A 14518-nucleotide genomic window follows, 5' to 3' on the forward strand; every position below is an offset into this window, starting at 1 on the left:
GGGGGGGGGCTTGAAGAATACTTGAAGTCGTGACCGAAGCTGGCAAACAGCGATATAAAGCGCACAAAACAATACGAGATTCAAGATTATATATATATATATAGAGGGTGAGTTAAGAGATATAAGGTGGATGTGCGTGTGTGTTTGTGATAATGGAAGTGGCACGAGAGATCTCTTTTTTCTCTTTCGTCTCTTTCTTCCTTACGTTCTCTTTTCCGTATAACATTTAATTCTTTCTGTCGCTCTCTATCTTTTTTTTTCCTAACTTTAAGAGATCGTCGAACACGGATTGTTAGTAAAAATGCTTACGAACGGGAGGAGCCAGAGAATTTCGAGGTGCTGTCGAAGCTGTTTTCTCGTGTATATATTTTTGTTAGTACAATAAGTTGATAATTCTATATTTTCTATATAGAGGAAATATAAGTCTCCGTATGTCCTCTACAGTAGAATTCTAAGTCATCTTGACTAAAAATCTGATAATTAAACTTATTATACTGACCTGCTTGTTTTCTACTCGATTGCTACAGCGTTAATTCTATTAGTAGAAATCTCAGAGCGTAACAACAATCAACATCATGATCTATATTGCTGTCTCATTACATCGTAACTTCAATTCGCACAATTAATTGTTAATTAACAAAACAGTTATAGAGACCGATAGTAGCGTTATTATTAGTAACAGCTCGATAATTGATAATTATTCGCAATTAAAATTCTACAATGATAAGATTAGAATTGCAATCTTTCGCGAGATCAGACCGGACGTCCGGATTATACACAAGAGGTGAGAAGGTATCGTGGATGGTTTCGGATGGTTCTGGCGGGTGGATATATATATAAGAACAATAGTACTCGTTGCAACGAGGAGCCAACGGTGTGAGACGATCCGCCGTTTTTAAGAGAGGAAAAAAAAGATTTGAAAAAAAATATATATAGAAACGGCGGAGTCGTAAGCAGCGTTTCTCTAATCTAAGACACATACGTGATTAATAAAAGAGGTAGAAGCATGGGCCGTTTATTATATACCTTCGATTCGCCTAGACAAAAGCGTGCGGCTACTATTTACATATATAATAATGATAACAATCAGATAGAGGTATGTACGTATAACGCGTATACACGTATACGGACGACGCGCGTCACGGCGCCGTCATATACGCGTACACCCGAAATATAAACTTCGGAAGATGCAATAGTATAATATATACGTATCATGCTGTTTTATATTGCAGGTGGATTAGTAAAAAAATAATAGACTCGCCGCGGTGTGAACCATTCGTGTGTGGACAGCGGCTAAATTTTCAATGGACAATTCGGTCTGATCCCGGAAAGGAAAGAACGAAGAAAAGAGAACGGGCCCTTCGATTCCCGATGGATCGGGGGACGAATTTACCCCGCCTCTCTCCTCTTAAGTAGTAGCTTACACTCTGTCTCCTTCTTTTTAATCGCCCCTGCGGTCGCGTGACTCTTGACTCTGGCTCTAAGTACACCTCGAAACTCCCTGGGACTACTCGTGGTGGAACGACGACGGGAACGATGGGGGATTGGTTAGAAACAGCTTCGGGAAAGAGACGCGACAAAGTTTCATCAAATCAAATGGGCAGCATCTCCCGAGGGTCTCCTCCGCGACCGGAAGTGACGGCGGCCGAGTCACCCGTTTACACCGCGTGTTCGCCGCTGCCGATTGTCATCGAGACGCTTAACCTCGTTAAACTTTATTCGTTGTCGCGATAAAAAAAAATATCGCAAAATAAATTTCAGTACCTTTGCACTTATCGTTCCTCGTGAAATCTTTCTTATTCCTTCAACAATAAATTTTCATGCGCGACGTAATATTTATTCATATTTTAATAAATTTCTCTGTAATGTATTTAATGTTTATCGAAATAATATAAATAATATAAATATTTTTATCGAATTAATATAAATTGATCGATAAAGTTAACTGTTATACTTTTATGATTTCTATCTAAATGCAACGAGCAAAATTTATTCGGAAATGCGTTGGCCAAATGAATAACGATTATCTAATGCTAATATCTAAAATTTCTCGCGAATGGATGCTGTTCGAACACAGGCAGCTACGGACACGCGGTGTACGAGGTGCAACGACCGACCTTATAACCAATGGGAGCTAAATAATGATAAAATGCGGAAGGCTAGCTAGTAAAAATGCAACAGCTCGTCTAACAACTACGAGAACTAACACCATTGGTTATATTTATATGTATGTACGTGTCATTGGCACATACGCGGTGTCGGAAAAGCGCGCGTACCGAGCACCTTGAGATACTAATCGTAATTTTGCAACGAGAATATATTCATCCCCGTTTCAATCTTTCAATTAATATCGACAACAGTACTATAAATTAATTTTTTCTTCGTATTAATAGCTACGTTAATTACGACTCTTTTGCTAAAATAAATCTGTAAATACATTTGTGGATATATATTATGTATTATATAAGTTTCGGCGAGAGGCTCGGAGGAGACTCTCGGTTCGCGCTCTTTTCCCACCTTGGCTTCAAAAAGTATCTCTTTTTCCAAAATGCTGCACTTCATTAGGGATGCCACATTCCATTTACATTGACGAAGCTTTCGAGAAAAGGTCTCTCTCACAGAATCACACACGATCACTCACTCGCTTGTTTTATCACTAATGGCACGTTGCTTTTGCAGCATGCAAGAGACGCTCTTTTTTCTCTTTTGGTTTTTTAAATTTTTTTTTAAATTCCATTGATAACGAAAAAGCGTTAATGTTGAATCAACTATCGAATTGAAACGCGTGAAATTGTCGTTTCACGTGCATTCTACAAAAGCAATGTGACGAATGAAAAGTTTATGCCGAAGCTCGTGACGGGATCTCTTCTCGCTTTAAAAATCAAATATATATTCAATCTGCAAATTGTACGTGAACTGTTGTACACAAACAATCCTTTTTAATTAAAGTATAATTATTATGTAATAAATATTGCGTTGCATTTTTTATTAATTAAAAAAATTTTACTGACATAATAACAACACGATAATAAGTTAAAATATTTTCAGAAAAGATTTTGCAGATTTCGTTAAAAATCATTCGCTTATTACGTGACAACAATTAATACGCCGGGCGTGTTTCCAAGACCTTAAGGCCTTAGATTAATAATTATTCGCTCGTCCGTTAATATAGCGTGCCGCTGAAGTATCAGATCCTGTCACGCCTTCGGAATCGCTTAAGCGCTAAAAGCGATGGCGACACTTGTGTCGTTCGAAGTAAATTCCGCGTGTGCTTTGCCGCGTGCCGCCGGCACGGCGTCGGCCCCGCGAGGGAGATATTTGCATTGCAAAGAGCAAGACGATAGTGCCATTGTCGACCTGATACTGACAGCGGGGATTTCTAACGTGACATGTACGCGTATTATATACTTACCTAACATGCGAAATTGTTCGCGCGCGGAATGGCTCGCTCGATGCCACCGGCGGTACATGCGGTAATTACAAGCGTACGTCACACGTCGTCAATTGCCGTAAGATTACGAGGGGAGGGGGGGTTATCGCTCGACTTTTTCACGTCGAGTGCGGTTTAATTGACGTGTGTACGCGTTGATCCGTTTAAGAATCACGCGCAGTTCATAAGTATCTTACTCACTCCCGTATGCAAACGTGATCAGATTATGCGTGGCGAGACGGGCGAGGTATACAGGCAAAAAAAAGAGTGACAAAAACCGGAGACCGGATTGTATCGCGCGTGGGCTACATTATTACGGCTGGCGAGTCAGTCACGTGAGCAACGGGAATGAGTAACAAATTGACCGTAATACGGCAACGAAATATTAGTCGTGTGTGTCGGGCTCGACCGTGTTCCCTTATCACACGGGGTTTTCTTTCTTTCTTTCTCACGCGGAGCTCGATTAAGCCGCTTTCACGCGACCGATCCGCGCCGATTAAGCCGCGACGCGAGAGAACGGGCGAGAAATAAAAAAAAAATAGATCGTCCGCGGGCGTCTCGATCTCTCGCAACTCGAGCGGTACCCCCCCCCCCCGGCCGCTGATCGCGTTAGACGCCGCTAATTGCAAGTCGCGCGAGAGTTTAATTAGTTCTGTCGTCGTCGACGCGTTTCCGCCCTCCGGAAACTGGAAGTAGCCCATTTCGCGTTCTACATCACGACCCCGTGATTGGTCGTTACAAGTACGGATGCGCAGCGACATCGACTTCCTGTCTGTACAGCTAGTCACGACCCAGACGAACCGGATTCAGCCATAATCGTCTAATCGACGACAAATACGTGCAATTGCGGGTTCTTATACGCTCTCGCGACCGACGTCGCGCAAATATTTACGTACATGTATCGACGAAACAACTGTAAAACCATGGTTTTTCATCATGGTTTCGATATATACTGGATAGATGGATCGTCTAAATGAATAATCGAAGAATATCGAAACACCGTTTCTATTTCCGGCAAGCGTTGCCAAGATTTCGTCAGAGCATTAATTGATTACCGGAGCACGGTAATTGGCAACGGTATATGTTAATGAGAAAATCGATGTCGCAGATCTTAAAATAGTAACGTCGCCGGCAAGAATTCGTTCGGCAAGTCCGACTGCGGGGTGTAGAACAGAAACAGAAAAAGCGGAATACGTCCGCTAAAAAGTATAATACCAGTTTGCGTGACTTCAGTCCTTCCATTGCGAAGGAAGTGACATCGATGACGAAGGCATTGCCGATAAAATATAATGCGAGGTTAAAGATATTTCGAGAACTCGGAATGAGATCGAAACACGATCGAGCCTCCACAACGAGACTTGTTTCTCGGTGATACTCTTACACAAAGTTGCTTGAACTTTGCCCTTTAACTAGCCGGAAGTATCGTGTGCAAATGTTTGCTTTGAAAGCATTATTTACAGACCGCCCCCTTCCACGCAATCCTCGTAAGTGAAATAACTTTTGACAAATGCGTCCGAGTTTAGTTTCAAGTAAACTTGGGCATTATTATTTAATAGAAAAAAAAACTTATATTTGTGAACTGGAGATGTCAGTTTCGCGACAGTCTCCGGAAAGCATTAAAGCTTCTCAATTTTTAGATGTAACACAGAATTCGATGTAAACGTCTTTCTTTTAAGATATTAAAAGTTAACCGAAGAAATGTAGAAGCCATTGAAAAGAAATTCAAGTACGTTCTATTTCGAACGTAAAAGGAGATTTCAGTGGCTTTTCAAGCAGCCGTAAAAAAATTAACAGCGTTATCCAGATGCACAACGCCGATAAAAGTTGATCGTTCAATCAAATTGAAAAACGATTTGTCTGAGAATTGGGTTTATTGAAGCGTCAAAAGATGCTTCAGAAATTTGACGAGAGATGAAATTAAAAATTACGATTTACCGAGTCGGACGCATTAGAAAGGCTCGAGACGCGACCTCGTGCATCTAATCAGCAGTAGGTCGGCACACGTGACGTCGACAGACGTCGTTGGGATACTGGGTTACCGGTGCGACTTGATGAAGTGCACTTGAGTGTACTGGACGCGAGAGCTGAATATGCACACCGTCCGGTATGCCGGATGCCGGCTGTCGGCACGATGTATTACTGCGGATCTTATCCCGACCTCCGTTGTCATCCATATTGAAAGCAATTTGCATTACAAACCCGTATATAACGCGAGAGCGTTACCTTTTTCTTTCAAATCCCGCCCGCTTTCCCGACGCCCGCGTTTGCATAAACGGCTGACAATCGCGGCTACAATCTCGCACGACGCTTTCTGACTTCCGTCGCGCGAATCAATAGTTGCCGCTCGCGCGGCTTTCCGAAGGAGAATAAGCATCGGAGATTTGGCTTTAATAATGGAGACGATCGACAGTTATGAAATACTGAAGAAATAATACCGCGAGCGAATCCCGTTGTTTCGGTGGATTAATAATATTTCACGTAAGCCAAAAAATTATGCAAGAAAACGGACGACGTAGACTTAAAGTAAGACCTGATAATTACTCGTAAATTTTCAGAAAATTATCTAAAAGCCTAGCTCACAGGGTCGAGGGTTACGTAATACCGATTACAAATGGGAAATCGATAACTGACAATGGCACTTCGTACTTCGTGAATTTTTTATCGAGATCACCGCGAGCTTGTAACGGAATGTCGCCATCGCGCTGCAAAGAAACGTGTACACGCGTACGGTTGCAGCAGCACGTTGCAGCAGCACGTTCTCGTATTCTCATCAAGGAATATCGCCTGTTTTTCCAGCATGTAATATTAGTTCTTCAGCCTCCTCTTCTTGTATCGATATATATATATATATATATATATATATATATATATACACACACACACACACACACACACACACACACACACACACACACACACACACACACACACACACACACACACACATACATACACCGTGGACCACTGTTCGTGATGCTGCATCCGTTAACAAGATCATTACGATCCCCGCGACATCCTCGCATCCGGAACGTTCGTTGGCGTTCTCCGGAAAACTTTTCCAATAAATGAACGGGAGAAACTGTCACGTGTACGCGATAGAAAAATCGAGTCACGTGCACAACGCCAGCTTTCGTGGTTGCCGCCGATGCAACCACGCCCGAGAAAAAGAATGAATGACAAAATAACATTGAACGCATGATAAACATTTTGAAAATAATAGTTGCGAGAGCACGTAATGCAAAAATATATCTCGATTTATTTTTCAAATTATCAATAACACGGAACATGAAAGATAAACATTTCAAATTAAAAAAAAAACAAATATTTTGCTGAACTCTCTTCACGCAGATATGTATGGATTAATTAACATGTGAGTTTTTAAAAGGAAACATGAAAAAAATATGAATATACGTTCGTTCTGGATACGAGAATTGCATTAGGAATGACATTAGCTTAAAACTAGCGGTATTATCAGGGGTGGGTTGATAGGGGTGGCTCGCAGCCTAAGGGCAACGTGAGCTTACCTTGCTTCCCCTTTCGTTAAATATAATTTCCACGTCAAGGATTGGCCCAAATTGCTGAAAAGAAAAAATATTTTTACTAAATTCAGAATACTAAAATATGCGTGTGATGTTAATAACGTGTGGCGTAATATAAAAATAATGTTTTGACATTATAATTTAACATTAATTATTATATATGTGCATATTAACACTAATATAAATTCTATAACAAAATTTTGTATAAAAAAGTTTTGTATAAAAAATCCAATATAATTACGTTTCAACATTAATAGAATTAAATCGTGCAGATTATTACCATCCGTGTACATCAAACAAAAAATATTCGTTTTTAGAAATTATTTTTGTATAATTTGCAAAAAAAATCTTTATTTCTTATTAAGAGAGGCAACGAAATAACACATATATTGAATATATCATTCATCTTGTCGACGTCGCAATCAAAAGGGCGAGAGGCGACTAACGCCCCATCGGCAAAACAAATATAAAGACGAGGACGCTTTCAAAATCAATGAAAGTAAACGTGTATACGGTGGAAGAAATTGTGCGCTACTTACCCCGAACATTGCCCTGAGGTCAGGGTCTCGGAAGCGAAAAGGTATGTTGCTGACGTGCAAACGTTTTGGTTGACCTTTGAGGTCGGTGCCTTGTGTCGCTGTCGCGGGTGTCGTCGCGCCCGAGGTGACAGGTACCAACGCAGCAGCCTCCACTCCGCCTTCGGGGTTGGTCTCACTGCCACCGCCTGGTGTCGGTGCGGGTTGCTGGCCGCCACCACCCGCTGCTGCAGCCGCCGCTGCCACCACTGCAGCCTGGAACACCTCCGACTGTCGTCGGAAAGCGAAAAAAAAAAAATAAACGTCTGAGACTCTCTCCGCTTCGCTGATATAAACGCGACAAAACGAGAAATCGCGAAATCCGCGCTTGTCGATCAAAGCGATAACAAGAACTGGTATTTTTTTTTTCAATTGAAACTTTGTATGTTTGTATTTATACGTCTACGAGAATCCTCGCCGGAAAGTTCGGTATCAAGATGTAGATTGTCAGAAAAATAAAGGGGAGAAAAAACCGAAGTCAGTGTTTAAAATATTTACTGTAAAGTAGATGGGAGAGATAGGTGGGAGATAACTGATGCGCGTCGGCAACAGAATCGATAAAAAGGAGAAGCAAAGGACTGTCGGGACTAATAAATGGCGCAAACAACACGGCGACGCGGCTGCAAACTTTACTTCGCGATACTTCGGCGTGTGTGTATAGAGTTACACTGTAATGTATGCTGACGATAATGTGCAACGGCAACACGGTGGACGGCGCAAAGCGAAGTAATGACTGCGCTCGCGGTATGATGAAACATTGCTTCATTTACGATAAACAACTGGCGCGGCTACGGCTGTAATTAGCGGGGCGGAAAAATTTGTTGAACGTTTCGAGATACGTTCTAGAAAATATTAGCGGCATTAATTTCGCATGTGGTATTGCTATTAATAATAACGACGAAGCGGTAATTAGTACCAGCGTAACTGAAACGAAAACCATTTATGTCATTTCCGTAAATTCAAATTAAATTCGAAAAGTGATAAAATATCTATTATACATAAAATATCTATTATACATATCGGAATACATAATTCCATCGTGCGTCGCATGTGGGCGTAATCGCACGTATCTAGGGAAAGAAACTGCCGCTATCTTCTTACTCGGAAAACGCAATGAATGCATAAATGCATAACGTTACCATTGCGTGGCGCTGTGACTGATTATATCGATGAAATGGTAAATCACCGTCAACTGTGTCGTGTTAACAATTCTCCTTCGCCGACACAATAATAAATTATGCAATAACGCGGGATATTTTATCATTAAAATCATGAACCTTCTACACAATGTGAAAGTATACCGTCATTTCAGTTTATATAAAACTAAGAGGCTCTGCCGTCTAATATAAAACGACATGTATATTATTTCTTTATAACACTTCGTCGTCACGATTTTTTTTTTCGCGCGTGCATTTCACGTAATCGAGGCACCTAAAATATACGGAATTATTGCTAAAGTACATCCAATCTCGTACGGGTCGTAAACAATGATTTACAAGCGTACGTGTACGCGGCTACGGTACAACATAAGCCAAGGAATATGATAGTTCGGTATTAAGTCCGGGAACACGGGGCGGAAGCTGTAAGTGGTAATATCTGAAAGTGGTCAGCCAAATGGCCGACCTTATCATGCCTGCACTACTAACGGCCGGCAAGTGAATGCGCACCGTGCGCGGCCAGACGCAGCTGCTACTTCGGATAACTTGCGAAATGTTGGGAATATAAAGCGCCACTATTTTAGCCAGTAGTCCATTTGCGTTCAGTACGAAAACTTGCGCAATTATAACAGCAATAAAAATGAATATATATATTTTTTCTTTCAAATAAACCGTCCACTCAAACAAAATACACAAATTAATTTTCGCGCTTGTCCTCAATTTCCAATAATTATTATACACATATTATGTATATAATTTTTTTTATTACTAATCTATTTTCCTTTATAAAAATATTTATGTACATATTTTATTAAATATATTCACTTTGTTGCCACATAATTTTCTTTTTTTTTCTCTCCCTATTAATCGTGGTTTGCAATACCTACTCCAGATCGAATATTACTGCTCATTACGCATCGTCGGTGCATCATCGCTGGATTACAAGTCACGCTGAGAGCGCGTCAATGTACTGCAGGGCGCACTTTTATGACGTTGGCGAAAGCTTGTTTCGCGGGAGATTGAAACTTTTTTCCTGCCCCAATCTACGCGTACAAAAGAGGCGAGCGCGGTCTTTTTGACGCGGTAGCGGGCGGAAATTTAACAGAGTGGAAAGCAGAACGAGCCACCAACCCTCGTACGACATAAACCGTCCACGAATATATCCCCTCCCCCGATCCGTCCCTTTAGCGTGTACCACCGGCGATTATTCACAAAAAAATTTCGACAATTTCTTTCGCCATTTATCTTTTTCATTCTCTGCTGAATACTTTCATTATCTTTTTATTTTGCGACACCCTTCTGTTCATTTAAAACAAGATGTAGAGAACGTGACGTTCCAAAGCTTTTTAAAATAATGATAAACCGTGTATAATTTTACATGCCGCTGCATTAATGTAATTTTTTGATAAACAATAAACTAAAAAAAATTAAAATTTATTATTCAACTGTTATAGCACTATAATTTTATGGAGAAAATTATTTGCACTCATAAAGCGCAAACATGTTATATAATTTTAAAATGAACAGATAATAAGCGAAAGAAAGAAAAAAATATGTATATACACATCAAAATTATTTTTATATTTATAAATTTTGATGTTATTATTTAATATGAAAACTTTAGCAATAATGGATAGAAATTTGTCGAACAAGCCCTCAATCGTTTATAATCATCGAAAAAAATTGATTCTAGCACTTGCTCTTAACAAGATATTTCGCGTGACATGTCAAAGACAATACGAGCGTATCTCTGCTTTCTATCGTTTCGCAATTGGAAACTAACCGCTCCAATTTAATGAAATTATTTCGATTTGACGAACGACGCTCGTAGCACGAAATAATCGAAATTGCGTCGGCATATTTCCCCTCTTTGTGGATATTAGTGTCAGACATTCAAGAGCATTATTCTTCCCAAGCCTTCGGCGTATTCACGTATATTAGCAAAAAGAACGGCGATTGCGTTGCTGTGAAGGTATTTGCCTGTTAATTTCATTTATTGCGCCGTAACAAAACAATTCGGATCGAAAATATTTCAAATAAAATATGAATGAGAAAAATAGATAAAATAATGGGAATTCTAAAGATTTTCTTTCACACCATTCGCGATTACTTATATCTCTGATCTATTTATTACACTCCGTTGAATTAATTATATTTTCACAAGAAATACTTTTTATAATTATTGTACTTACAACGGAGAAAAAAAACTAGGATTCATTAAAAGAACAAAGAAAACCGAAATTGCGAAGGATTATTATTTTAGGCTAATCTTTATAATAAATTTCGTCCATTATGCAATATTAATCTGAATATTAATAGAAATACGAAAAACGCCTTTAAATAAATTTATTTCTATTTATCTAACAATTTGCATTTTCTCGAATTTGATTTACATACGACTACTGAAATCTTTGTCCTAAATTAGGCAAATCTCGCAATGAAACTGGCAAACTGAATATTTTTAAAGCTCCGTCCGCATCTCATCGAGAAGTCTCCTGAGTCGTCCTCGTTAGCCACGCTTCTATTCGTCCCGGGAATCAGCATCCAAACGAACTGCTTGATATTCCGGCGGCGTGCATCGTCCACGGCGGAGATGCGCGAAGTACACTCGGATGCCAATTGATGCGAACATTTATTCCCGGCAACTTTCGGTATAGCATTCGCTCGCTTGCTTCGGGGCGAACGGCTGACAAGTTTACCACAACGGCGGCGGAATCGCTTGAACAAATTCAAGCGATACGTGCTCGACGCGGAATTCGTGTTGGCGAAAGTAATAATATTTTGCTCGTAACTTCCTCCGCTTTAATGCAATTTCGGCTTGTCGGAAACAAAGGATTTATTTATTGGTGAAAATACAAAAACGCGAAGTGCGTGATGAAATATTATTCAAATATAAATGTAAATACGAGAATAGAGAAATACGATTGTTGGTATAATTGCTATGCGCGATAACAACATCCATAATTTATTGTATTTCTCGCAATCTAGAAGAGCGCGAAGGAAAGTTTTAAAAATTGCCATCTTTGCGTTCCAATCATATCGTTTAATAATTTATCTTTCGCCAACGAATCACTCGACAAAGCATTTCCATAATCACGAAAAAAATAAGCAAACAATTATTTATACAATTTTAATGTATACGTCATCTTGTTGTCTGTTCTGTGCTTACTAATCGATAATATCAATTCCTTCTTCTTTGCAAAATTATTGATTATCAATAATTTTGCAAATAATTGTTTTCTTGTTATTATTATATTTATTATTGTATATCTTAATGAAAATTACATTGGAAAGAAAATTGAATGTCGAAAGAATATCATAAACGAGATAAACCTTTATTACGGTTGTTATTCATATATGTGGCGTGTATTTTCTGTATATGGGATAAACTTTGCGCAAATCAGATTAGGCGCGCACAAAATCACCGCATGAAGGAACGCGCGCGTGAAGTTACGCGAGATAAATCCGACAAATTATGCAAACCGCGGAAGACGGATAATGTCATCAAGCAGGGAAACGCTCGCAAATTCTGTACTGTTCGAGAAGCTTTTAGTCCGGCATGAATAATAGAGACGTGTCGTTCCCAAGGCAAGGATTTATAGCCGTTCGCCCCAAAACTCCGAGCCATTTGTTTGCCCCTTTTCCCTACCCAGCTTGCCTTAAAGAATAAAAAAAAAGATTCACGGAAAAATAAAGCTGTTACTACCTAAAAAAAAGATGAAACTCGACATCACCTTTCAAAATTATCTTTCATTACTGTTTTTACGTCGACGCGTTTATATTTTACAAATCGAGATGCCAATTTTTCTTGGTATCGTTAAGTAAACAAAGTTTTACGACTTATAAAGAAATATCTCTATAAAATGTCGTTATAACAATAGAAAATATTTCAAATAAAGAAGTCTAAAACACATCTTTAAAAAAGAAATTGTGATTCTACAAGAAGAAATATTTATTGGAGAACATCAAAGCATCTTTATAAACCTAGCACCTCTACCACTAAAAAAAAGTTCGATATAATTAGGTGCTAATTTATTGCTCTAAGGTGCATCCAGATTTCCCACCTGAGTTCATCCACAGATATCATTTTATCCTTGTTTAACATTCGACGAGCAACAAAGATAAAATGATAACTGGGTGCATCCAGGTGGGAAATCGGAACGCAGCACAACGTGAAGTCAACATCTTTGCTTTTGTAATTAATTTCCTACGAATGGGTGAGAAATAATAAAATCGCGACTAGAGTAATAGCAATAAATGAGCACTTAATTATTGCATTACAGTCAAACTTTTTTTTAGAAATGGGACTGCTAGGTTCACAAGGCGGAACAAAAAAGGTCGTGATTTTTGTAATTTGAAACCGAAGGGTGACAACTCGAAGTAATATCTTAGTAATTTCCGAGTTTCGCCAAGTTCCAATCTTTTGTAAAGCAAAGAAACTTAAGTAATCAAAGAGTGATCAAGAAAAGCGTTTACTGCTACAAAGGGCCTACCGCTCCGGCGGGATGGCCTCGCGGCGCAATGCGACGGAAAACAATAAAACAACGCGCGGCGGCCTGTGCGGACATTTTCCTTTCGCTGAATACGGCGCGGTAATTCGTCGCTACTTGGCAATTTCAGAAAGTTCCAGACGGCGGCCGCAACTTTATATTCATTAACGGCGCGGAGGGTTGCCGTGGAAGAAAAGGGAGAGGCAGGCAAATTTTCCGAACCTCTGCGCGAGCGCATATTGCGAAGTTTCGCGCCGCTGAACTCGACGAATGGCAAGCCTCTCTTCAGCGTTTCCGGCAAAGCGGTTTCGACTTTTCGCGACTAACGAACACCGCCCCAATATTGCCGGATGCTTTCAGCGAGCGAAGAGGAACACAGAGCCAAAGAAATTTCTACCCTTTACAGCTATTTCTGACTATATTCGGGGAATATCTTAAGATTCTCACGTTTATTTCGATCCGTTGATTCCCTCGACCAATTTGAAGTCGCCGTGCTTCCTTAATACGAAGTACGCGAAAGGAAGTACAAGTCGCAGTAGAAGCAATCAGTATAATGGTTACAAAAGTATACGTTTCTAACTAAAAATAATTTTCGTCTGTTTTGAATCAAATTTCAACTCAATGATAACATTTACATTTATTTAAAGAAAAAAGGATATGACATTAAAATATGTATAATATATAGTCTCGTAAAGTCAGAAGTAATTAGATAGAATTAATTAGATAGAATTGTTTCAGTTTAGCTTGTTAAATGCCTATGCATTTCGAATAATTATTCGACGAAGCTGAAATCCTTTTTACTTGTGTTTAAATAATTCCGTCAGCTCAAAATAAATAAAAACAACAGCACAAAATAAACCGGATTATTTCATAGTGCATCTTTGTGGCAGTTTTCACATGAAACTATTCAGACGGCAGATTGTTAAAATGAGTGCCGTCTCAAGCGAGTTAACTTGAAAGGGGACAACGGAATTTCGCCTAATGCTGGGAAACTCGAATATACCATTGCGCGTCTGTTTGCCGCCAGATAACTAGGGATGCACACGCACCGTGTGCGCAATGTGTATGAAATGTATGGATACTACGTGCGTTATACTACGTGCAATGTTCCATTGTCGACGAATCTCGGATTATGCTGATATAACATTATAAAGAGATTTTAAGAGAAACTACTAATGAGGTAGAAAATGCATTTAAAAAATCATCTCTTCACGGAAAGAACGATTTTGTTGAAAGATCTAAAAATTTTGTTAAAAACAGATCTGAAAATAATTTTTTATTGAATTATCAAAATAAGTTGTTGGAATGTTAAAACTGATAAGTATTG

General features: G+C 39.4%; 1 protein-coding gene across 1 annotated transcript in view; it reads right to left on the bottom strand.

The window, feature by feature from the left end:
* Positions 1-14518, bottom strand: part of LOC105451297 (RNA binding protein fox-1 homolog 2) — a 108746-nt gene that overhangs the window by 82859 nt on the left and 11369 nt on the right. The window contains exons 3-4 of the mRNA XM_011691668.1: positions 7509-7775; positions 6955-7008 (exon numbers count right to left, since the gene is read on the bottom strand). Of these exons, the coding sequence (XP_011689970.1) occupies positions 6955-7008; positions 7509-7775 (321 nt within the window). The remainder of the gene's footprint in view (positions 1-6954; positions 7009-7508; positions 7776-14518) is intronic.

Source organism: Wasmannia auropunctata, unplaced genomic scaffold (assembly GCF_000956235.1).
Source record: "Wasmannia auropunctata unplaced genomic scaffold, wasmannia.A_1.0 LD336053.1, whole genome shotgun sequence".
NCBI classification, from domain to species: domain Eukaryota; kingdom Metazoa; phylum Arthropoda; class Insecta; order Hymenoptera; family Formicidae; genus Wasmannia; species Wasmannia auropunctata.